Source organism: Pithys albifrons, chromosome 16 (assembly GCF_047495875.1).
Source record: "Pithys albifrons albifrons isolate INPA30051 chromosome 16, PitAlb_v1, whole genome shotgun sequence".
Classification (NCBI taxonomy): Eukaryota; Metazoa; Chordata; class Aves; order Passeriformes; family Thamnophilidae; genus Pithys; species Pithys albifrons.
In genome coordinates, this window is record NC_092473.1 from 14240323 (window position 1) to 14262804 (window position 22482).

General features: G+C 53.4%; 1 protein-coding gene across 9 annotated transcripts in view; it reads left to right on the forward strand.

Moving 5' to 3' along the window:
- MPRIP (myosin phosphatase Rho interacting protein) overlaps positions 1–22482 on the forward strand; it is a 77393-nt gene that overhangs the window by 23035 nt on the left and 31876 nt on the right. For 4 of the 9 annotated variants that reach the window (XM_071570805.1, XM_071570811.1, XM_071570806.1 and 1 more), the window contains exons 4-10: positions 7994–8145; positions 10060–10144; positions 13552–13762; positions 14732–14891; positions 15012–15248; positions 21182–21323; positions 21835–21951. In XM_071570805.1, the coding sequence (XP_071426906.1) occupies positions 7994–8145; positions 10060–10144; positions 13552–13762; positions 14732–14891; positions 15012–15248; positions 21182–21323; positions 21835–21951 (1104 nt within the window). Of the gene's footprint in view, positions 1–7993; positions 8146–10059; positions 10145–13551; positions 13763–14731; positions 15249–21178; positions 21324–21834; positions 21952–22482 lie in introns of all 9 variants that reach the window. The other 5 variants (XM_071570808.1, XM_071570812.1, XM_071570813.1 and 2 more) reach the window with 3 other exon arrangements.

Sequence of the window (22482 nt, forward strand, 5' to 3'; positions counted from 1 at the left end):
AGCTGTCACCTGGACTTCTGGAAAGGTCTCCGGAGCTTGTGTGGAAGCAACGCAGAGCAGGTATGGGGTTTTCTGTAGGTGTGAGGTGTGGGGTGCAGGATGTGGCTGCTGCTTGTTTGGCCAACCCAACCCCACCTCTCCTGCTTGGGTTGGCCCTCACACCTCCAGCTGCAGACCCCCAAGCACCCTGGGAGCTCAGCTGCCTGGTATTCCCAGCCCAGCAGGAAGCTCTGCAAAGCTCATAAGAGCAGCACTGGGGAATAATGAGATTTCCAGACTAATTTGGCCGGATTCAAGAACTTCCACTGAAACATCTGCGCCCGTGGGAGTTGCCCGAGCCTCTGGTGGGTCTGGTGCTCTGATCTCCAGGGTTGTCCTCTCCTCCCCTGCAGTTGTTGAGGGTTGGTACAAGATGCTGTATTGTGGGGAAGGTGGAAAACCCCACCACAGCAGCAGGGCAGTGCAGGGCCTTAAATTATCCAGAGCTCCAGGCAACAGCTGTCGGAGGTGGCTTCACACAGCTGTGACAGTGCTGATGGCTCAGCCTGTCGCTGTGTGTTTGCTCTGATTCCTCTGCTCAGTTGCATTTGCAGGAGAGGTTGTGGAATGGCTGGAGACTGGGAGACCTGTCCCTCCTTCCCTTCTAGCCTGGAGGGAAGATGGATTCACTTAGGGAAGTACAGGGATTTGATTGATTTAATTTGCTGCTTTCCTTGGATGACCCTTACTGTGGTCATGTTTCCGTCACCCCCATGAAGCAGAAATCCAGATCCAGCTGTGGTGGGACAGGGCTGGCCAACACAGGTGGAAGTCATCCTGCCTCAATCCCATCTTTCTACCTCCTGAGCTGTCTCCAAACTGGCATCCCTGTGGTGTGTATAACCATCTCTCTGGGGGGGGGGTGACCTTCTGGGGATGTGGTTTCGGGTGTTTGGTGAAGCCCTTTGCTCCTGGGGAGGGACATGCGAGCCGGCATTCCTGGAGGTGGTGGTGATCTCCTGCACATGTGAGCCTGGCAGCGCAGTGCAGCGACCACCTGGGACTTGTCTCCTACACTGAGGGGGTGGAGGATAAAGTTGACAAGGCCAATTTGGAACGGTGCAATTTAGAATTCAAATATCAAGATGCAAATGAAGCCCGTTTTTAATTCCCACCCCGAAGCAACTGCGTTTCCCTCTCCAGGCAACTCTCCCGCCATAATCCCTGCTCTGGTCCCTCCCGTGTTTACCGTCCTGGCGCGTGGTCTCGCCAGGTTTTTGCCATCGGGCTGATTACCATGACAACTCCCTGGAAGGCTGCAGATATTTGCTTCCCCTTTGGCTGTTGAGCCTGTGTGTCGAGGAGCGGGGAGGATGCCACGCTGGCAGCTGCGAGCAGATGGGGTCGGATCTGTTATCATGTATTCCTCCCACCCTCCTCTGAGGAGGGGAGGAGGACATTTTGCATTTTAAATGGCATCTAAATCCCAGAGAGCAAGAGAAGAGAATAACTCTTTGCTTTGCAGGGCTGTGAGATGGTGTCTGGCATTGCAGGCTGTCAGGTGTTTCTGCAATGTTGGGCTTCTGCTTTGCTCCCCAAAGAGCTGGGAAAGGGGTTGAGTGGATGCTCCAAGCTCTTTGTGTGATGCTTGGCTTTTGCTTTGGACCCCAAACAGATGGGATGACAGCTCAGAGCAGTCTCTCAACCCCCATCCTAGTGGGGCCTTGCTCTCATTTCCATCACGGTGCTGGGGTTCTCTGCACCTCCATCCCTCTTCCCCTCCAGCAGCATTGGATGTGGAGTGTGTGTGTCTATGGGTGCAAGCTTCCCTGAGGATCAGACCCCAGTTTTGAGGGAGGTTGAACCAACTTGGTGACCACCACTGGGTTTGCTGACCCTCCCTGCCTGTCTGGGGCAGCTGTGCCAGGACAGGATACTGCCATTCCCATCATGCACAGACCCCTCGGAGGCCGTTCAGCAGGAAAGAGGTTAACAGGAAGGAGGCAGGCTGGGCTCTGGCTGCCAGCTCCGACCCTGCTTTGGAGTGGGGAGCAGCTGGGAGCTGCAAGAGTAGTGCGAAAATAGCCTTATAAGGCCAAGACAAGCCGACTGCAGCCTCCACACAGCCCTGGCCAGGCTTGCTCCACTCCAGCACCCGCTTTCCGGATGGGTGCCTGTGGGGATGGAGCTACAGATGGGATGTGTGGCCCCAAACTTGCTGTCCAGGCACCCCTGGGATGGGAGCTGCCCATGCCTGGCTGAGGTGGGAGAGGAGCCTGAGGGTGCTCCCGGCCAGTTCGCAGGCAGCTCTCGGCCTCGCACAGTGTTTAGACTCGCTGTCTGTGGACATAAACACCGACTCTGCTTAAAAGCGGCCCCTGGCTGAACTCTCCTGCCCAGCCCCTGCACTTCACCCCCTTCTCAAACTGCTCCCAGGAAGAAAATTCCTTCCTGCTGGCAGAAGTGGAGCTGATGATGTTTTATGTCCTGGTGGAGGCTCAGGAGGGCTCTTCAGGGCCTGGCATGTAGAAACAGGCGTGTGTGGCACTCGCTAACCCATCCCATCTGCTTGAGGACATGGTTTAATAGTGAGCATGGTGGGGTGATGGGTTGACAGTTGCACTTGATGATCTTAAAAGGTCTTTTCTAGTGATTCCATTATTCTATGATTCCCTTGCCAGAGGAAGAAATCTTTTCCTTTGCCTGGTGCATGGCCTGAGCAAGTTGGAGGTTTCCCAGTGGCTTTGCTGAGCAGTAGATGCTGATACAGGAAGGTTGCAGATGGAAAAGGTGTGCACAGGTGGCCAGGAAAAGATTGCTTGGATGGCACTGGTAGAGCTGAGCTGCCATGGGAATGGAGGAGCACATCCTTCTGCTGCCCTACTGCTCCAGTCCATCCTTTTGCAGAGCCTGCAGAGGTCGTTTTCAAGAGCCTTTGTCTAATTTAATAAATCCAGGATGCTCAGCCTGCCAGCTGATCTATAAGTGTAACAAAATCTTCCCGCTGCAGCGCTCTGGCCACGCTGGGGCTGTATCGATAGCCTTGTGCCTGGTGGCAGGAAGCCTAAAAGGCTCATTAGAGCCCTGCTGCTGTGCCAGCCATGCTCGCCCGGCGCTTGGACAGCTCAGGGCACACCAAAACCAGCCCAGTGCCTCCACAGTGCATCCCCTGCTGGGGTCTGGGAGGTGCATCCCCAGCTGCAATTCGAGAGGCCATGCATAGCCTGGCATGGCTGAAGAGGGGTCTTCTACAACTACCTGAAGGGAGGTCGTAGCCAGGTAGGGGCTGGTCTCTTCTTCCAGGTAACAAGATAGGACAAAGAGGCAACAGCCCCAAGTTGCTCCGGAGGAGGTTTAGCTTTGATATTAGGAAAAATTTATTCACTGAAAGTGTAGTCAGGTGTTGGAACAGGCTGTTTAGGGCAGTAGTGGAGTCACCATTCCTGGAAGTGTTCAAAAAACATGTAGATGTGGTGCTTAGGGACATGGTTTAGTGGTGGAACTGGTAGTGCCCTGGATTAATGGTTGGACTCAATGGTCTTAGAGGTCTTTTCCAAGCTTAATGTTTCTATGAGTTTTCAAGGAGTTGGTGTTTTTTTGATGGCCTCTGGGCAGGAATGGTGGATGCAGCTCTGATTTGGGTTCCCAGTGCTGTGCCAGGAGCTGCCTGTCCCACTGCTCTTGACCAAGCCAGAGTTGTCTCCATGTTGCCCAGATGTTACTGTGGCCATGGGACAGCAGAGTCTTGCTCCCTCCCACGCCACAGCCCAGCTGAGATCCTGCTTGCATCCTGCCTCAAGCACCGTGCCCAGCTGAGCCTGGGCCCTGGGCGGGGTGCAGCTTTCAGCAGGCACAGGACTGCTGGTGCAGAGCACGCCGAGTGCTGCGAGTGAGCAGCAGAGTGAGCAGCGCACTCGGCAGCCGCCCTCATGAATATTTTAGCTTAGAGAATTAACATTTGTCAAGACGAATTTATGGAGGCAGCGTGGATGTGTGGATGTCTCTTCCCCAGGCGCCACAGGCTCGCTGCTGCTCCAGGGCAGTGCTGGGAGCCAGGGCAGAGCCAGCCAGAGCCTGAGCCCGTCTCAGTGGAGCGGGACAGCAGAGCTGTGATCTCCCCCTGGGACAGCCAGGCCCCGGTGCTAAGGCAACCACCCTGCCATGCAGCATAGACAAATGGTTGTGGATTTTTTTTTTTCTTTTCTCTTCCCCTCCTGGTTCTTGGCAGAAAGTAAAATGTCCCTTTTGTTTGGTTTCCTCCTCCCCCTGCCCCATTGCCTTTCTTTAAAGGTTGTGTTCCAGATTTTGTCAACCCACATTGTGTAATGAGCCCGGAGAATGGTGTGGGCATTGGCCGTGTCCCACTCCTTGGGAGCTTGACCGTGGGGTTACCTGCTGCAAAACACCCTGTGTACAGCTGCTGAGCAAAACTCCCTTGTTTTTGTATCGAGCTTCTGTGATCCACATGTGTTAGAAATGACAGGGAAGGTACTTGGAGAAAATTCTGAGATTTCTGAATCTAAATAATCCTGGTTTTCTGCGTCAACCCTGCAAAACCATATGGAAATTAGGGACTTGCAGATAAACCTTGTTTACTTTCAGCAGCAGCCGTTGCACCTGGGAGTTCATCATGCATGGGGCATTCAGCACTGTGCAGGAGGATGCAGTAATACCCTGCTTGGGATTTTTATCTTTGGGCCTCTACGAGTTCCCTGCTCTTTCTTTCCCCCTGTTCCAGAGCCCAAAGAGGGGGCTGCTGCAGTTACTGGGCTCTGCATCCTACGAGCATCCATCCGAAGGTCCCTGCATCTCATCTGGAGGTTGCTGGGATTGTTGATGTGGAGAGCATGGTGTGACTCATGTCCTGGGCACCCGGGGAGGGAGAGGAGGAGGAGGAGGGCGTACTATAGGCTTTGTGTGTTGTGGAGAGGGACGCTGCAAGCACGTGTGTGTGTCAATAGGGATCTGTCATTCCAGAGGAAAACAGCAACGCAATTGTTTCTTGGCTCCAGTTGCTCTGCTGGTACTGGCAGCATGGAGAGCTGTAGCTGCTCATGTGGTGCAAGTGCTCCCCTCCCCGTGCCAGCGACAGGCAGGGGCTGCTCCATGGACTGGACCAGAGGTGGTCGATGACACCAAGGAGAGCTGGTGATGGCACCCATAATGGTGTCCTCTGTGGTTCCAGAGGTGCACCCTGCTGTGCTTCCACTCCTATCCCCAGTTAAATGACACACCTAGGCACTAGCTCCAGTTCTGGAGTAGCTGTGTGCTCCATCCCACTGGCAGCAGAGTGGGAAGTGGCAAAGGCAGAGCCAGCACTGGGGATGGGGCTGTCCCTGAGCTGGGGACTGGCAGCAGCTGGAGCAGGAGCTGAGCCTGAGTGTCCACTCCTGGCTCAGCCAGACATGAAGCCACCCGGGGGGGTGATGCTGATTCAGCCTTGTATCAAAGTATCTGCTCTTCAAAGGGCTGGTTGAACCTTGTTGTTGTTGTTTTGGTTGTTGTTTTGGCGTCTCTGCCATATAACACCTCCCTGCTTCTGTATGTATTTATTCCCTTACAAGTGCTGGAGCCATGAAGCTCTTCCCTGGCCTTGGACTAGCTCAGGGAGCAGCTCTGCTCATCTTTCTCCAGAGATCCCCAGCCTTGAGAAACCCCTAGTCCAGAATCAGATGCTCAGAGGTGGAGAAAGGATCTGAGCCCCCTCCTTTTCCTCAGTGGGGTTTGTGTGTGTGCACACACACAGCACCGTTTGCATTTCACTTCAAAGTGCCTGTGCTGCCTCCAAGGAAGGAAATAAATGGTGTAAAGAAATTTACATCCCGAGCAAGCAAGGTTGCTGGTCCATCAGGTTTCATCTGCTGCTGGGAGGTGCAGGGGTGCCATAGGGGCTGCTGTGGGATGGTGGGTTCGTCCCTGGTGCCACAGGTGCCAGAGGGTCAGCCCTAGTTTTGCTTCCAGCCCTTTCTTGACATCCTGGCTCAGAGGTGCAGGGGTGGACAAGAACCCATGTGTCAGGCTGTGCAAGATGCCAACATTCATCCTCACAAGGAGGGGTGAATGACAAAACTACTTTGCAGGTCCAGCCTGGCTGTGGGGCGGCCCCAAACCGGCTCCTCCACTCCTGGCACGCTTCGGTCAGGGCGGGGTGTGAGCTCCAAGGGAAGCCGCCCTGAACGCTGCCATGGGGTTAAAGAGGGAGGAGAGCAGGCAGGTTTTGTCTCTTCGTCTCCTTCTATGCCAGCTCCCTGTCAAATCCCTGCGGGGCCTTACAGGGAGCCAAAGGGATGCCTGTGGCAAGAGGCACTAAGTGGTCCAGGGCATTCCTAAGGGACTAGGACTCCCTCCCTCCTCCTCATCCCCTTTGCATCCTGTCCTGATTGCATTCCCTGGTGCAAAGCTGCTGTGGGTGGGGAAGGAGGTTGGACCCAGACTTCACAGTCCTGGAGGCCTTGGCTGTGCCAAAGGCCAGCAAGACAAAAACGATTCTAAGCCTCCTCTTGGAACAGGAGAAAGTTTTTCCGTTGGGTTTTTATAGCTCCCGGAAAGCAGGGTTTTATTTTTGTTTTCTAAGACAAAAAATCCTCTTAGGATCCGAGTACCCGCGGCGGTGCAGGGTGGGCGGCTGTGCATGCTCTGGGCTAGGGGTCTGGACTCCATCCATGGGGTCTGTGGATGCTGATTTCCACAGAGAGAAAGAGAAGAGTTTGGTGTCCCTGGTGTACAACTGGTCCTGTTTGTGTACACATTTGCTGCAGCACCCATGATGACTCCGTGCCAGCCCTGAGCTGTCAAAGGATGCTCCCACCCAGGAATGCAGCTGCAGGAAGAAGGGTCCTTTTCCTGGGGAAAAGGTTTTTTTCCCCCTCTGCCCACAGATGGGTACACTGGGGGTTTAGGGGGGGACGATCTGAATTTCCTGGGATTGTAGGCTGGGGGCATTGAGCTCTTCCCAGTCACCCCTTCTTTGCATGGTGCAGGCTGCTCTTGGAGGGGTTTTGCTGGCAGGGGAGCTGGTTTCCATGGTAAAAACCTTAACAGCATCTGCCAAAAATCCGTCTCCTTGTTGGCCTGGCCATCTGGAGGGCACAAGGAAGCTTTGGCAGGGTGAGAAGGTGGCCATGGGCTGTTTCGGGTCCTCCTGTGTCATTGGCGGCTTGGAGGGGACCCTCCCTCAGTCATTTATGCCTCAGGTGCAGGTTTGCTCTGGAATGCTGGAGGACCCCAGTGTCCAAGCCTGGTGGGGACAGGCAGGCTGGGAATGGTGGGGGAGCCATGGCTTCAGTGCTCAGAGAGGGAGGGAGGGTGCGGGTGCCACGCACCAGAAGTGGGTGGCCACATCGTAATCGGATGAGCCAGTGCTGCTCCAGATGGACCTGTCAGCTCTTGTCAGTGCTGACACCCCTCTGGGTGTCCCTCCACATCCTCTCAGGCCACAAGGGCCACTGCCTGTCCCACTTTACTGGGTCTGCTTGGAGCAAGGGGGCCTAGAGCTGGTACTGTGTTCACAGAACCCACCAGACAAATATGATGCTGTCCATGCTGTGGTTGTTCCTTGGCAAAACCCATGGGTGTTTTTTAGTTTTAATGGAAAAAACCTGGCATGTGTGTCTGTCTGTCCCTGAGCCATCCTGTGGGACCTTGTTACTTTGCCAGCCCAGGTGCCACCCCACCACCCAAGATGGTTCACAGCTACAGACCCAAAGCTGGACAGTTGGTGCCTTTCCTTGGGGTCCCCATGCTACAGTGGGACAGCCACCCTTCCTGAATATTTGGTGTAGAAGTGTCTTGCTGGCAGCAGTGGACCAGACTGGGCTGGCAGGACTCATACCTGCCCAAATGTGTGGCACAGGGCTTTGCTGTGTGCTGGCACAGCATATGGATGGGTCTGGGTACTTGTGGGCAAAGCATCTTGGTGTGTAGGATCCTAGTGTCCACCAGGAGAAGTTTTAGGGCTCCACTCTGCACTTTTCTGCTCTTCTCTCCTTAAACAATATTTCTTTTCTCTTTGCAGCCAACAACCCTCCCGCAGGGCACCATCAACATGAACCAGTGCACAGATGTGGTGGATGGGGAGAGCCGGACAGGGCAGAAGTTCTCCCTGTGCATCCTGACGCCGGAGAAGGAACACTTCATCCGGGCAGAGAACAAGGAGATCATCAGTGGGTGAGTTCAGGTCCAGAGCTGAGTCACTGCTGAGCTCTTCCATTTGCTGGGAGGAAGAGGAGGGTGAGTTGGACCTTGCTCAGGGTTGAGTGCCTGGGTGGCAGTGCATACCCAGGCTGGTCCTGGTGGGTGCTGGAGTGACCTCATGGTGTTTTTAGCCTCGTGCATCCCTGGGCAGACATGGAATTCTGGGCTGGATGCAGCCCACCCCCCAGTCCCATCTGACCTGCAAGGATGATTAAAGAATCATTGCTCACAGGGCACTACTACTGAGCTGAAGTGGCTCAGAAACACTGAAGATTAGGCCACTAAAATGAGCAAATCAGGGTAGATTTCCCAAGTCCAGGTGTTGGATGGCGACCTAGAAACATCATTTTCCATCACTCACATGCTGTCTGGGGTTGAAGCTGGAGCTGTGAGGGTGCAGAGCTGTGGGAGAGCTGAGCTGCTGGCACAGAGTGAGGGACTGCAGCGGTGCTGCTGCTCACCTGTGAGCCTTTCCTACATGGGGCTCCTGGAGCTCAGTGCCTCCCTCACAGACTTTGTTGACATTTGAAACTCGAGCAGGAAGTTGAGGGGATGAAGCACTTGCTCTTTCCTACTCTTCCTGAGGCTTGGCATCTCCTGCCTCCCCCAGCCCTGGCAGCAGCAAAGTCGGCATTTTCCATTGGGATTTCTATTTCCAGGCATTTTCTTTGGTTGCAGCTCCTTCTGTTCTGGCAAATATGTGCTGAAATAGACATTTTTCTACCCAGAGCTTGAGATTTTGATTAGATACATGTTATCTTGTGTTGAAACCTCCCTGCTCTTCTGAGACACATGAGCATGAGTGGTTCCCTCCCTGTGAGCCACTTTGGGCTGGCAGACCTGTCCTCCCTGACCCTGTTCACAGCAATGGAGTTGCAGCAGCTGTGGAACTGGGATGCAGAGGCACAGTGGAATCCCAGCACAGGGGAGCCAGCTCCTCTCCTCCAGCCAAGGCAGGAGCAGTCACTACACCCCAAATCACGGCCAGCCCCCATGCCCTGCTCTCTCCTCCCTCTCCCCACGCTCCAGTTCACAGCTCAGCCTTTGTTGCTGGTCCTGCCTGCTGCGGGAGGGAGAGGCATTGCGAGGCGAGGTGGGGCTGATTTATTGCTCATTGGCCCAGCGATGGGTTTTGAAGCAGCACATTTGCTCCTGACTGCAGGCATTAATCATCCCAGAGCAGTCCCACTCTGGGGCTGAGCCAGGCGGGTTTCGTTTGCAGTTGCAGCACGACATGAAGATTTCCCTGGCTGGGGGAGAATTTGTTACACGTTCATTTCGTTCTTCTGGCATTTATTGCTTAACCAAACCCCACTTGATGTGGTCATCTCCAAAAGCTTTACAGCAGCAGTGTGCGAAGCAGGGGGAACAGGAGAGGGAAGCACACGGACATCTGAAGCAGGAGCATTTCCCAGCAGTCCCCAGACCCCTGTGGAGTTGCCAAAGATGCTGGGCAGGTCATCAGTCTGCAGTGGCAGGGCACAGGAGGGTCCCCCCAGGCGACTTGTGCAGGGGATGGGCTTCACAATGCCAAGTTCATGCTGTTCTTCCTTGGACAAAAGCACTTTGTGTGCAGTGTGCGGGTGTTTGCACCACCAAAGGGGGAAGGTCCTGCCGTCCCTCTCCACTGTCTTTCAGGATCTTGAATCGCTGCCCCATGTCAGCCTTGGCTGTGGCCTCGCTCTTGCAGTGAGTGGGGTTTGAGCCAAAGCCCCCTGAAGGTCATCCCTCCTCCCCTCCTCTCCTGCCTGTTTTTTGTCCCCAAGAGCTGTTTCGGTTGATTTCTGGTACTGTTGACCACACTGACCCTGACCAGGTCAACATCACTCCCATCCCTACGTGTTTCCCCACAGCACAGACCTCACCTTCTGCTTTCTCTGCTTGCAGGTGGCTGGAGATGCTGATCGTCTATCCCAGGACAAACAAGCAGAATCAGAAGAAGAAGAGGAAGGTAGAGCCCCCAACTCCTCAGGTAACCCCAGAGGGGCACACACACTGCCACCCAGACCCTTGCCTCCTTCTCAGGGCCACAGCCTTGCTGTTTTTCTTGGGGAGATCCCTTCAAACCCTCCAGATGAACGTTCTGCCAGCCTTCTGATGCTGCCTGTGCAGAGAGTGAGAGCTGGGGTGAGCCAGGACAGCAGATCCATGTGAATTCCTGCTCATCACTTCCAGGGTGACACACTGCTGCTTTCCTGAGTGCTCTGGGGCCACATTTCAGCCCTGGGTGGTGTTTTGTGGCACCGGCCCTGCACACACTGTCCCAAGAGTGGCCACAAAACCATGTGGTCCCCGTGGGGGACCAGGGAGAGGTGCTGTTCACGGGCCATTTCAGCAGAAACAGGATGAAATTCCATTGGGCTCCAGTTACCCCCTTTGAGATGACCCCAGAGATAATGGGAATGAAAGGAAAATACTAAAGGCCAGGGCCAGGCTGGGAGCTCCGGGGCCGGAGCTGGGCTCTCCAGGGACCCAGCAGTGGCTTCGTGCTCACTTTGACTATAAATGGTAAAAAGTGGGGCTGGCCGTGACTCACTCGTTCCTGCTGGGCTCCCACGTGGCCAGAGTGGGGGAGAATCCCACAGATGGGGAACGTGACCCCAAGGCCACCCTTGTCCCTCGCCGGGGCTGAGAACAGCCGTGTCCCTGAGGCCGCCTGACCTCTGGGCGCGCGTCCCACCACCATGGGGGACCGGCTGGGAGGGCTCCTCCGGCCGAGCCGGGCTGCGGCACCAGGACCCGAAACATCACTGGGGCTCCCCTGAGCCCTGGTTTTCAGGTCCTCTTTGATGGAAGTTCCCAGGATAGTCCTGGTGCAAACTGGGCCATGGGTGGGTCTTGGTGTGGCATTTGTCTGAGTAAGTTTCCACCACGCCACTGGATCAAGGTGTTCTGGGCAATAGGAGAAACAATTACAGGGAATATGATCCTTCTTGCACACCAAGCTGAGTCACCTCCTGATCCTTACACGAGGGATCCTTACAGCCCCTCCAGCCCCTTGAGAGCTGAGTCTGGTAATGCTTCAGGAAGATGCCTCCTCTCTCCATGACCAAGGGTTGATATGTTACGAGTTGTCCATCCTCAGTCCCCAGGGAGAGGGGTGGTGTATTTGGGGCACCCCAGTGAGTGGATACAGCAGGGCAGGGATGCTCACCCCATCCTGGCACAACACTAAACCCAGACTGGGTTCAGGAGGGGGACGGGGCGGAGAGGAGGAGGGGCGCAGAGCCAGAAAAACATCATTCTGGGTTATATTTCGTTGCCATGGCAGCTTCTTGGAAACCATACAGGATCTGAGCTCCTGAGCACCAAATAAGGAAAGTGGCTGCAGAACGATGCTGGCTCCCCATGGGCAAACGGGCTCCCCCAGGTGCTTGGGGATGGGGCAAGCATGGACCCTCATGGCACATTGCCCCCCTTGGCTTGGGGCAGGCCACTGCCAGCCACATTCTGCTTGCTGCTCTCCGTCCACCCTCACCATCCTGTCACTCCCAGTCCTGTGGTGCTGGACAAAGGCCCAAATTTACTTTGCAAAGCCAACCTCCATGTGGGACCTGCTGCCCAAACAGAAGCTGTGCTGTGTCAGTCACTCAAGCCACAGCAAAAGCAGAAGCAGCATCTTTCCTCTGTCTCCCAAATCCCACTGATGCAGGTGGCTGGTCTGGGGAAGGAGAGAGGATGCTGAGGGGAAAATCAGCACCAAATCCTGCTCTGAGAAATGGCTTCTCCTGAAGTTGGCTGCTGTATGGGTCACTCTCCATGTGCTGCTGGAGAAAGGCTGATCTCTTTCTAAAGACAGCCACACACTAATCTGGCAGCAGATCATGTCTTAGAGCTGCTCAGGGAGGGATGGACACCTTAGTGATTTTAAAAGAATTTAAACAGTGGATATTCCTGCTATGTCTCAATCTCACATAGTTTTTCCTTGTCTGTGGTTGGGCAGAGCTTGGTTGCAGCCACACACTCCTGGGGCATCAGTGCCTTTTTCAGCTCCCCCCATCATTTTCCATCATCCCTCTGCAAAATCACCAGGATGGGAGCAATGCAGGGAATATAATTTTTTGGACAAGGAGAATTATGTGTTTTCACTTTGCTTTGCAAGCAGGTTGCAGTGTTAGGGGTAAAATGACAGGTTTCTCTTGCACCTTTTCCCGTGGTGCAGTTAGCAGGAGAGACTGGACTGCCTGTGCCTGTCTGCTGCCTGTGGGAACTCGAGGCAAGGTTTGGGGCTGAACTGTGGGATTTGAGGCTCTGCCCTCTGTTTGCACAGGGGTGTGGCAGGCTCAGGGAAGCAGAACATGCCCAGACACACTTCATGTAACTGGAGGCCGGTTCTGCCAATTTTGGTGCATGCTGCTTTTTGGAGCTGTTCATACCCCTGAGCAGCAAAGAGTTAATGTCTCTGCTCCCTTCCAGACTTCTTTTTGGCCCACATCTCTGCCTAATTAAATACATATCTGCAAATAATTACATGGGGGTGTGTGTAAGGGATATATAAAAATACATATCCTGAGCTGGTGATTAGCTTTGAGCTTGGATCAATGAATGAGTGGTTGAGGGTGGAGGAGACCTGGTTGATTGGCCCAACCCCCTGCTCAAGCAGAGTCCCCTTGAGCAGGATGCCTGTGAACTCTGGATCGTTCACCTCCAACACTGCATTCCTTTGGTGTGAAATTTCCAAGGGGATTTTTTTAAAATTTGAGGTCATTTGTTGCTTGTCATGGCTGAGCACAGAGCCAGGACCCACTCCCTGGGAGATCTCCCATGGCACTGGCACAGCCCTGCGAGTGCCAGTTTGGAGGTGCAGGAGTTGGAGGAGGGGATGGAGGGATGCAGCTCCTGTCCCCAGCCTGTGGCTGCTGGATCATGCACTCCTGAGTTCTCCCTGCTCGATGGAAAAACAACAAGCAGCTGGAAAACTTCCCACAATCCCAAGTCTTTGGAGGGGAGTTAATTGTCATTGATTTATTGGTGGCTTTAAGAAAAATAATTTCCGAATGCAGAAGCTTAATATGACAACAGCAAAACATCTGCTAACAAACAAAGCCAAGGAAGGAGTTGGGAAAGCTGCTGACTCTTTTGGGTCACACTCTGAACCTGAGCTGGCCTGGCCATGGCCACCAAAGTGGCATCATCCGTCATCTGATGGACTTGGGAGGTCCTTGTTAGCAAGAGAAGCATTTGAGATGATGGAGATCGTTTTAAAATAGCATAAGGCAGTGACATGTGGCTGAGCAGTCCTGTTCCCTCCCTGTTGTGCTGTGACATGCCACGGGCAGCACCCAAACCGTGTGGGACCTCAGGGCCAAGCCCTTGGGGACCCTGAGTGTGGAGCTGGGGTGAGCTCTCTAACCTTGCTGTGTCCTGTGTTCTTTCCAGGAGCCCGGTCCTGCTAAGATGGCTGTGACCAGCAGCAACATCCCCAGCGCAGAGAAGGTCCCTGCCACCAAGTCCACACTCTGGCAGGAAGAAATGAGAGGCAAAGACCAAGTGGATGGGGGCAGTGGCATCAGCCCAGCACAGAGCCCTGTGCAAGGCCAGGCCGGGGCTGCCAGTGCCCTGAAGGATCCTGTGCTGGACAGCAAGGAAGGTGAGGGGCAAAAGTGCCAGCACTGGTGTGACACTAGGGAGACCTTGTTTAGGCAGCTGAGCTGGCAGAAAACCAGCATAGAGGGCAAAGTTTTCCCTGAGTGTGGTTCCTGGAGCATCCCAGCAAGGAGAGGGAGGCAGACCTGCTCCTTGCTGTGTGGGGACCACAGTGAGGCATTGCAAGCTGGAGTTCAGGAAGGAAAAAATTGGCATTATGTGCTGGATAATCACAGTGTGGGGCCCAGCCCTGCCCTGGCAGGGAGATGGGGCTGCCTGCCCTCACACTGGGGCAAAATGAGAGGGAAAATGCGTTTTCTAGCCCATCCACATCCCCACTCAGGTACCCAGAGGGTGCAGAGCCATGTCACACTCAGCCTGACCATCCAGGCTACCAAGTGCTGAGCTCTGCTTCCTCTTCCAGCCCTGTTTATGTTTGGTCTCCATGATGATTCCCTGGAAGGTGCTGGCTCATGGCATTGTTCTCCCTGGAACAGTGGGGGCTGGGGACTCTTCCTGCCGGACCATGGACAGGTCCTGGTGCTGTGGCCTCTTCCTTTACCTGCCCACTCGAATGGGGAATGCTTTCCAGCGGCTCCTGCTTGCCAGAAGGGAGGTGTCCATCGCCTTGCACCCACAGAACTGTGGCTAATGCTGGGCTGGGAAGGGCAGAGATGGAAGTGGGTGCAGAGAAGTGACTGCAGCCACACATGTCTTGCTTTGAAGGTGTTTCACCTGTGCAAGCCCAACTCAAGAGTTGGACCAGCATCCCCAGTTCCCTGCAACCATTCCACTGTCTCCATGGGCATGAGGGAGAAAAGCCAAGGGTGCAAGAGATGACACAGTATGAGGCTGGGGCCAAGACTGTCTGTGCTCTTGCTTCCTGCCCTTGTCCTGGGTAGAGCTGGGGTGTTTTTTGTTAAAATCAGATCTCAGACTTGAAACCAAGCACGATGACTCCTCTGTCCCTTAGACGAGAGCTCCATGAACGGAGACCGGATAGACTGCGGGCGGAAGACGCGTGTTGAGAGCGGGTACTTCTCCTTGGAGAAGACCAAACAAGACTCGAAGCTGGAAGAGCAGCAACTGCCACCCCCACCGAGCCCGCCCAGCCCCAGCACCCCGAACAACAGGTACAGTTATCCCAAATCACCCTCACAGGAGCATGCCCAGCCCTTTCCTTCCCCAGGTACCCGATCAGGCGACCGAATGATTCACAGCTTCTCTCTGAACTCCTTGGACTCGAAGAGCAGTTGCCCCATGCACAAGGACTCAAGCAACAGAGATGTAGGAAGGGGAGCTGAAAACTCGGGGCGTCCCCTTTCTTTTAAAGCCAGCCGGCAGTACACCACCCTGGCCGACGTTCCCAAGGCCATTAGGATCAGTAATCGTGAGGCCTTCCAGGTGGAGAGGAAGCGGCTGGAGCGGAGAACCCGGGCTCGTAGCCCTGGGAGAGAAGAAGTGGCCCGGCTCTTTGGGAATGAGAGAAGGTAAGGGATGAGTGGCTCATCTCCCTGCATGCTTATAGCAGCACCAAGGTTGTGTCCCCACCACAGCCTGGATAAAGCAGGTGGAATTTTCCAGGTGAAGTCCCTTTGTGTTCCAGTGCTCCTGTGTTTAAGGATGCCCATCCAAACCAACCAGGTGGAGGGATGTCTTTAGTAGTGCCAGCTTGCCTGGCTGCTCTGGGGAGAGCTGGCTGAAGTGGGCGATCACCAAGTCACGGAATTATGGAATGGTTTGGGTTGGAAGGGACCTTAAAACTGATCTGGTTTCACCCCCCCTTCCACCAGCCCAGGTTCCTTCAAGCTCCATCCAGCCTGGCCTTGGACACTTGCGGGGATGGGGCAGCCACAACTTTGGCCAACCTGTGCCAGGGCCTGCCCACCCTCATAGGGAAGAATTTCTTCCTAAAATATCCAATCTCAGCCTACTCTGGTGTTCAGTGGTGCTGGGTGACCATATTTGCCATGCAGCCCACCCTCCTGGTCCGCTCCAGGCGTGGCACACGCTGGGAGCCGGCACCATTAATTAGGTGAGTTCACTAAATGGTGTTAGTGCCAGGTGTGTTACGCAACTGCTTAATGAGCTGAGAGAGGTTTCAAAATGTCACGGCATTAATCTGGGAGAGGAGGGAGAGGCGGGTGCAGCGCCAAGGCAGGGCTGCAGAACAGCTCAGTGTGGAGGAGAGTGGGAAGGGCATCCGCGTGCGCCAGCGTGCCGGGTGCTCTCCGGGAGACGCCAAGGACGGGCTCCACTTGCCCTGGGAGAGACACATTTGTGCAGTGAGGGCAGTGGAGCACACTGGGAGACAGGCCCCGGGCGAGAGGGCCGCCTGCCAGTCTGATTTTCGTGCCCTGGTTTTCCTCCGGGCATGTTCTCTCTCGCACAGTTTCAGCAGGAGCTTCTCCTCTGTTTCTTCCCAGCCCCTAAAGGACTGTTTTCCAGCCTGGCTTCCGAGAGCTGGGAGCAGGTTTGGGATGTACAGCACAGCTTTGTGCTGGTGCTGCCAGTCGGTAGGAGGATCCCAAGTCTGGCCCACAGCATGCACAGCGAGTGCTGGACTGGGAATAAATGAGGAGAGCTCAGGTTTGGCTTTCTCTGCCATGGGAATTGGCTTTTCCCCAGGATGGAGTAGGAGGATGTCACACTGGTCCCTTGGCCATCCTGCCTGGGGCCAGAGCTGAAAAAAGTCTGGTGGCTGCAGGTTTGCAGGCTGAGCTGGTGCTGCCTGTGGGGGACATTGTGTCCCTGCTGGGTTTGCTTGCACAGGAGGCCCTGGCCAGTGCCTGTCTCCAGTGTGGCAGGCCAGGGCATTCCTCCAGTGCCAGCAGTCCCTTCCTCCAGCCCTGGGATATCATGCAGCACTGAGATCATCCTGCACAGAGCTGTGGAGCGGATTTACAACAGATAGCAGTGCCTTGAAGAGGACGTTGCTGCCAGAGACTGTCCTTTAATGTCAGCCCCAGCCCAACTGGGGCTTTATCTGTATTGTCAGGAATTGCCCTGTATCAGCCCAGGGCCTTTATCAGAGCAGGACAGGTGTAGGGAGAAGGGCAGGCACTGCACCAGGCACTGAGGACTTGCTACCCATGGGGCTGAGCCCAGTCCAGCATTTGGGAGGGGGGTGATGGCAGAGTAAGGTGAGGGGTCCTCACCTGCCAGAGAGTTTGGCCAGAGATTGGCACCTGCTGTGCTGGAGGAGTGTGCTCTGAACAGGGATGGTTCAGGGATGGGCACATTTGTTTTGTCCTCTGGTAACCTGGGAATTGGCCCGTGCAGGTGGTGCGGGTGGAGAGGTCCTGCGTCCCAGAGCTGGGACACCCATGTTGGAGCTCTCAGGTGGACTCAACAGAGCACAGAGACACGGTCCAGCATCGCACCAGACAATTAACATTCCCCAGCTTGGCTTGTCTGCTTTTTGAACTTGAGTTTACTTAGTCCCCATATCCCTCTCATTTTTCTCCTCTGAGCTCAGACTGTGCTGTTTGGGGTTGAACAGATACAGTAACTCACTTCCATGCTGTGGGTTTGGCTTTTTCCCCTTGGTTTAACACCATTTCTAATAATCCTTCTCAGTAACCCACTAACATGTCAGGGAACACTTGTTCAAATTCACTTGCCCCATGCTAACCCCAAAGGCATTGTTCAGATCTGCCTTTCAGTGCAGCCCAACAAATTACCTCTGATTCTGTTGATATTTTCAGCTCTTCCTCGCATTTTTTTGTGTAAATCAGTGCAAGTGTCAGAGCTATAGATGGAAAATAATTATTTTAGGTACCCAGCGCTGCATCCTGAGTGACACACCTTGGGCTTAGCTCCAGATAAAGCTGTTTGTCTCGGCTTCTCCTCCTGCTTCCTTATTGTAAGAGATCTTACGTGACTCAAGTCCAGGAATTTTCCCTGTTGACCATTTATACCTGACACTGTCTCCACGCCCCATGCAGACGTCTGGGCTCGCAGCCACTCAGAGCCAGGAATCACAAAACAGGAGATAATCTCCAGGATTGTGGCAGAGCGGCAGAGTGCGAGTTCCCTCTGCTGGCACGTGGCAGGACGGGGCTGAGGCACCCACTGGGATGTCCCGCTGGGCTGGGAGAGAGGGGTTTGGCCAGAGAGGTGGAGCCATCTCCTCTCTCCCATCTCAGAGCAATCCATAGGGCAGGGAAACCCCATGGATGAATCTTGAAGTTTTGCACACAGAATCACAACTGAAAGGAGCTGCAGGAATCGGTCCCCATGTCCCAGCGGAGCTCAGCAGCTGCAGGGATAAATCCTGGCACATCTCAGCAGGGTGCCAGCAGTTTTGAGAAGGAGACCACCATAGAGTGGGGAGTCCTTGGGATGCAGAGACCTGGAGCTCCTTCCTCTGGATGTGCAGCTGCTGACTCACCCCCACCTTCTGCAGCTCCCTGGGGAGCACCAGGATTTCTGGTTGGCAAGCTTGGCTTTTTTTTGCAGTTCCAGAGGTGCAGCCTCTAAATCCACAGCTTTCCCATTGACCCCATGTTCTTCTCACACTGGCAGGAGTCCACTGTGGCGTCTGCTGGGCCTGCTGTAGGAGTGTGCTCGGGGGCTGAGGTGTATTTCCAGCCTCAATAAAGAGCAGAACTGCCTGAATTCACTTAAAAGATTTTTCTTTCTCAAATTACTTTTCTGGAGCTTCTTGAGATGCAAAGCTCAGCTCTGAATTCTGCCTCTCCCCATACAGATGAGTGTCTGCTCTCCCAAATATAGGATTTTTCTCCTTGTAAAACTATCCTCTTCATACTTGTGGACCTCTTGGGGAAATTATTCTTCCTTTCCCTGACACTCACTATCTTTCTTGCTGCTAAATAATGAATGAATCCAATAAAAACAAGCCCTTTTTTGCAATCAAAGAAAATCACTTGAATGATGGCTCGTGCTGGTTTTTAGAGCTTTCCTTCCCACTGCACACCCCCCACACTAATAGCGAGATCTGCAGCCTGGGTTTAGTGGCCTGGAAAAGATTAACAGCCTGCATGGCCCAGGAATTCCTTGGGATGAGCTTTTGGAACAGCACTAAATGGCACTGCAGCTTTTAAAATGCTTCTTTTCCTACCTGTCCCAGCCTTGTTTTGTCCACACGGAGCTTCGTGCAGAGGGAGCAGCTCTCTCTGACACGTTTTGGAGGGATGGAGAGCCCTTCCCTCCCTGTTCCCCCAGGATCTCTGGCAATAACATCTCTGAAATGTTGATCTAATGGGAAAAAAAAGATTCTTTCCTGTAATCCGGATGATATTAACCCTTGGGGCTGTGATTTGGTTGCAGTGATTTATTTTCCTCCTCCCCTTTTCAATGACAAATGAACTGGAATGATTTTGATTTTGTTTTGTATGTAGATGCAAAGATATAATTTCCTCTTCTGTTCATTCATTTTCCAGCCTTGTTTTCTTCCAGGTCTTGTTGCTCTCCACCTTCTCCTGCTGTGTTGCTGTGTGACGTGTCCACCTTTACTTCGCCTGCTTCGCTACCATCTCATCTCAATCTCAAGCCGTAGAACAACCTGGTGGTGCAGCCCCTTTCATGAGAAATCAACCTGCTTTCGATTTTATGTTTTTTTGGTTGGGTTTTTGTTCTTTTTTTTTTCTCCTGATGTTTTTCTTCAGGCCTTCACTCAGTAGGGCACAGACAATGTGAATTCGTGGATCTCTTATTCCCTTCTAAACTGAGACTCAGAGAAGGCTGGGCCAGTGTAAAAAGGGTTAAAAAACTGGGGCTCCAAAACAATTCCCTGTCTGTCAGTGAACAGAGAACATGGATTTATGTTCCACAGCCTGACTTACATTGACTATCTCATAAGCAGAACATCCCAGGGAAACTGGGAGCTCTACACAAGCCCAGGATCTGCCCAGTCCCAGTTTGCAAACTGGGGGACAGCAGGGGCTGAACAGATGTCCCATCAAAGATCTTTGAATTTACAAAGTAAAGTCTTCCCCACCAATTTTGTCCCTTTCTCTTTGGTTGTGTCCTGGCAGCCTGGCTCTGAGCAGCAGTGGGGGCCCCCAAACCCCTGGGGGATGTGATATGCTCAGTCTGTTCCTCTCATTTATGAAATTTGGTGCAAATTCTGGTTGAAAACTGAACAACTCATGGTTTTTGAGCCCTTAACTTGCTGTTCTTTTTTGTGGGAAGTGTTAAAAATGTTTTTTTTTATAACCTGTTTCCTCTCATGCAGTTGCCATTGTGATTTTCATGCACATTAGAGGTTCACACAGAGCAAGCAGCTCCAAGTTTAGATGTGGCACATGTGGGTCCAGATTTTGTGTCAGGAAACCACCTGAACTGAGCTTTTTGGGGAGTTTTGAAACAGAGCTTTAAACCTCACATCTTGGAGCACAGCTGGTGTGTGCTGGTGGTGGGTTATTGCTTCATGTTCCCAGGATGTGATTAAAGACCTGAGGTCGATTCTTGCCCAAACCCCTGGGAATGCAAACCTGGACACCAGCAGGTCCTTTGAAAATCCCAAGGCTTTCTCTCCCATGGGTCAGGTAGCACCTTTTAATGCTGAACTAGCACTTTTAATTCCACCTGCAAAGGCCTGTTTGCTCATCCTTGAGAGTCTTCCATTTGGTTTTGGTCCAGGGTTGGCTCCTGCTCCCTCCATATTTCTTCATAGTTCTCCATCCTCAGAGACACAAGTGCTGTGGTGTGATGGGCCACCAAGGCAGTGTCTGAGAGCCCAAGTTGTGCTCCCTGATGTCCATATTGGATTTGCAGCCCCATTCAGAGGAGGAAAGGGCCCCAGGTTTTTCAGGGAGTGCCCTGCCATGGCACAGGGTGCTCATCATCTCATTCCCCTTCAGCTGGTGCACCGTGCAAGCCAAACCCATGGTCTGTAGGCACCTATGGACACTCCTTGTTCCGTCCAATCCTGTGGCTGTTCCCTGTGTGGGGCTGAGTTTTTAGAGGGTACCTATTGCAGTGAACACAGTGGGGAACCTGGAGCCCCCCCTTTACTTCTGCACCCCAGCTTGGTCTGACGTGTCCGTGCTGTGTGGCCTGAGGGGCTGTCAGTAGCTGCAGTGGTAGAGGATAGAGCCAAAGCTTAAGCCCAAGCTGCTCCATAGTCCCTGCTTCCCAAAGGGCTGTAAAATCCACAAGTAAAATGTTACTGTTGGTTTCACAAGAGTTTTCTAGTTATTTAAGATGCTACATGTGGAGCTGAATATAGTGTGAGGTTTTTTCCCACTTTGACCCTGGGTAAAAGGATGTGTGTCAGGGGTTTCACCCTGGATTTGATCACGCTGAAGCTCACAGAGAGACAAACCAAAAGCCAGGTGTGCATGAACACTGGGTCTAGCAATTCTACATCCTTATATTTGTGGGGTTGTACAGCTCTGTGCAGTTGCTGCTCTTGTGTTTAAACCCTCTCTGGTTTCCCTTTCTTTCTGTTTTCCAGGCGATCCCAAGTAATTGAAAAGTTTGAGGCATTAGATATTGAGAACGCGGAGCACATGGAGACAAACGTGTCGGGAGGTGCTGCCCTTTCCAGTGAGACGCGGCAGGGCAGGAGCGAGAAGAGGGTTTTCCCACGGAAAAGGGTGAGCTGCCCAGCTGAGATCTGGTGGGGTTTGGAGGGTGGCACCTGAGATCCTGCAGCACAGGATAGTGGGTTTATCCCTAGGGTTTGTCCCTGGGTGTGGATCTGGATTCACAGGCAGCTGCTGCAGGAGCCTCATGCTGTGTGTGCTCAGTCTCTGCAGGTTTGGCACTCTCTGCTCTGCTCTTTTGGCCAAGGTGTAGAGTGGAAAATCAGGCTGTTTTTTCTCCTTTTTCTGAAGTACAAGGGCACACTTCAGATCTGGCATGGCAGGACACAGGATGGGGTGAAGTAACGAAAGAAACAGGCAGTTTTGAGAGTCCCAGATATGCTTGGTTATATTGGGAACAAATTAATGTCTGAGAGGACAAAAAAAATGTATTGCCAAGGAAATCACACTTGTTCTGTGCCTGAGATGCCCCTTAAATAAAGCAGATTTTTATGCCATGAGCCAAGAGAGCAGGACTCTGTCCTAGTTCCTGCACTGATCTGGGCTAATCCTGTTCACCCAGGACTTCACCTGTGAAGGAGCAGCCGTGGGCTCCATCCTGGATGTGTCTGCATCTCCTCTGTCCCCACATCGCCGGGCAAAGTCACTGGACAGGAGGTCCACGGAGTCCTCTATGACGGTGAGCCAGTGGGGCCGTGTTCTCTGCCTTGGGGCAGTGGGTCCAGTGGAAACTGGGCTGTCTGCTGCTTTCCTCATGGTCAGCATGTGGGATGTGGGATATGCTCAGATTTGGAGCAAGTTTCAGTGACCTGAATCAGACTTGACTGATCCTGAGAGTCACAGAGGCTCAGCTGGAGAAAAGCCACACTTTTTGCCTGTTGCAGAATTTAAAGCAGAGTTTTGCAAAGAGCCTTTTTCCTTAAAGTACAGCAGCAGCTTGGGAAGCAGACCCCGTTTTGCTTGTTATTTTCCCCTGGAATACCCAGTTTCCTTGATACTTTCCTTGATGTGTTAGACACTGATGCTGTAGGTCACCCTGGAGGTCCTGGGATCACCTTGCTGGGCCAGAGCCCCTCTTTGCCCTGTGCTGTCCCCCAGCAGAGGCTGCAGTAGGATATTTCCAGCTCATCAGAGAGTCAGTCCAACTTCTGGACTTGGACCAGCCACTGGGTCATGATTGATGCATTTTCGTACAGTCACAGAATCCTAG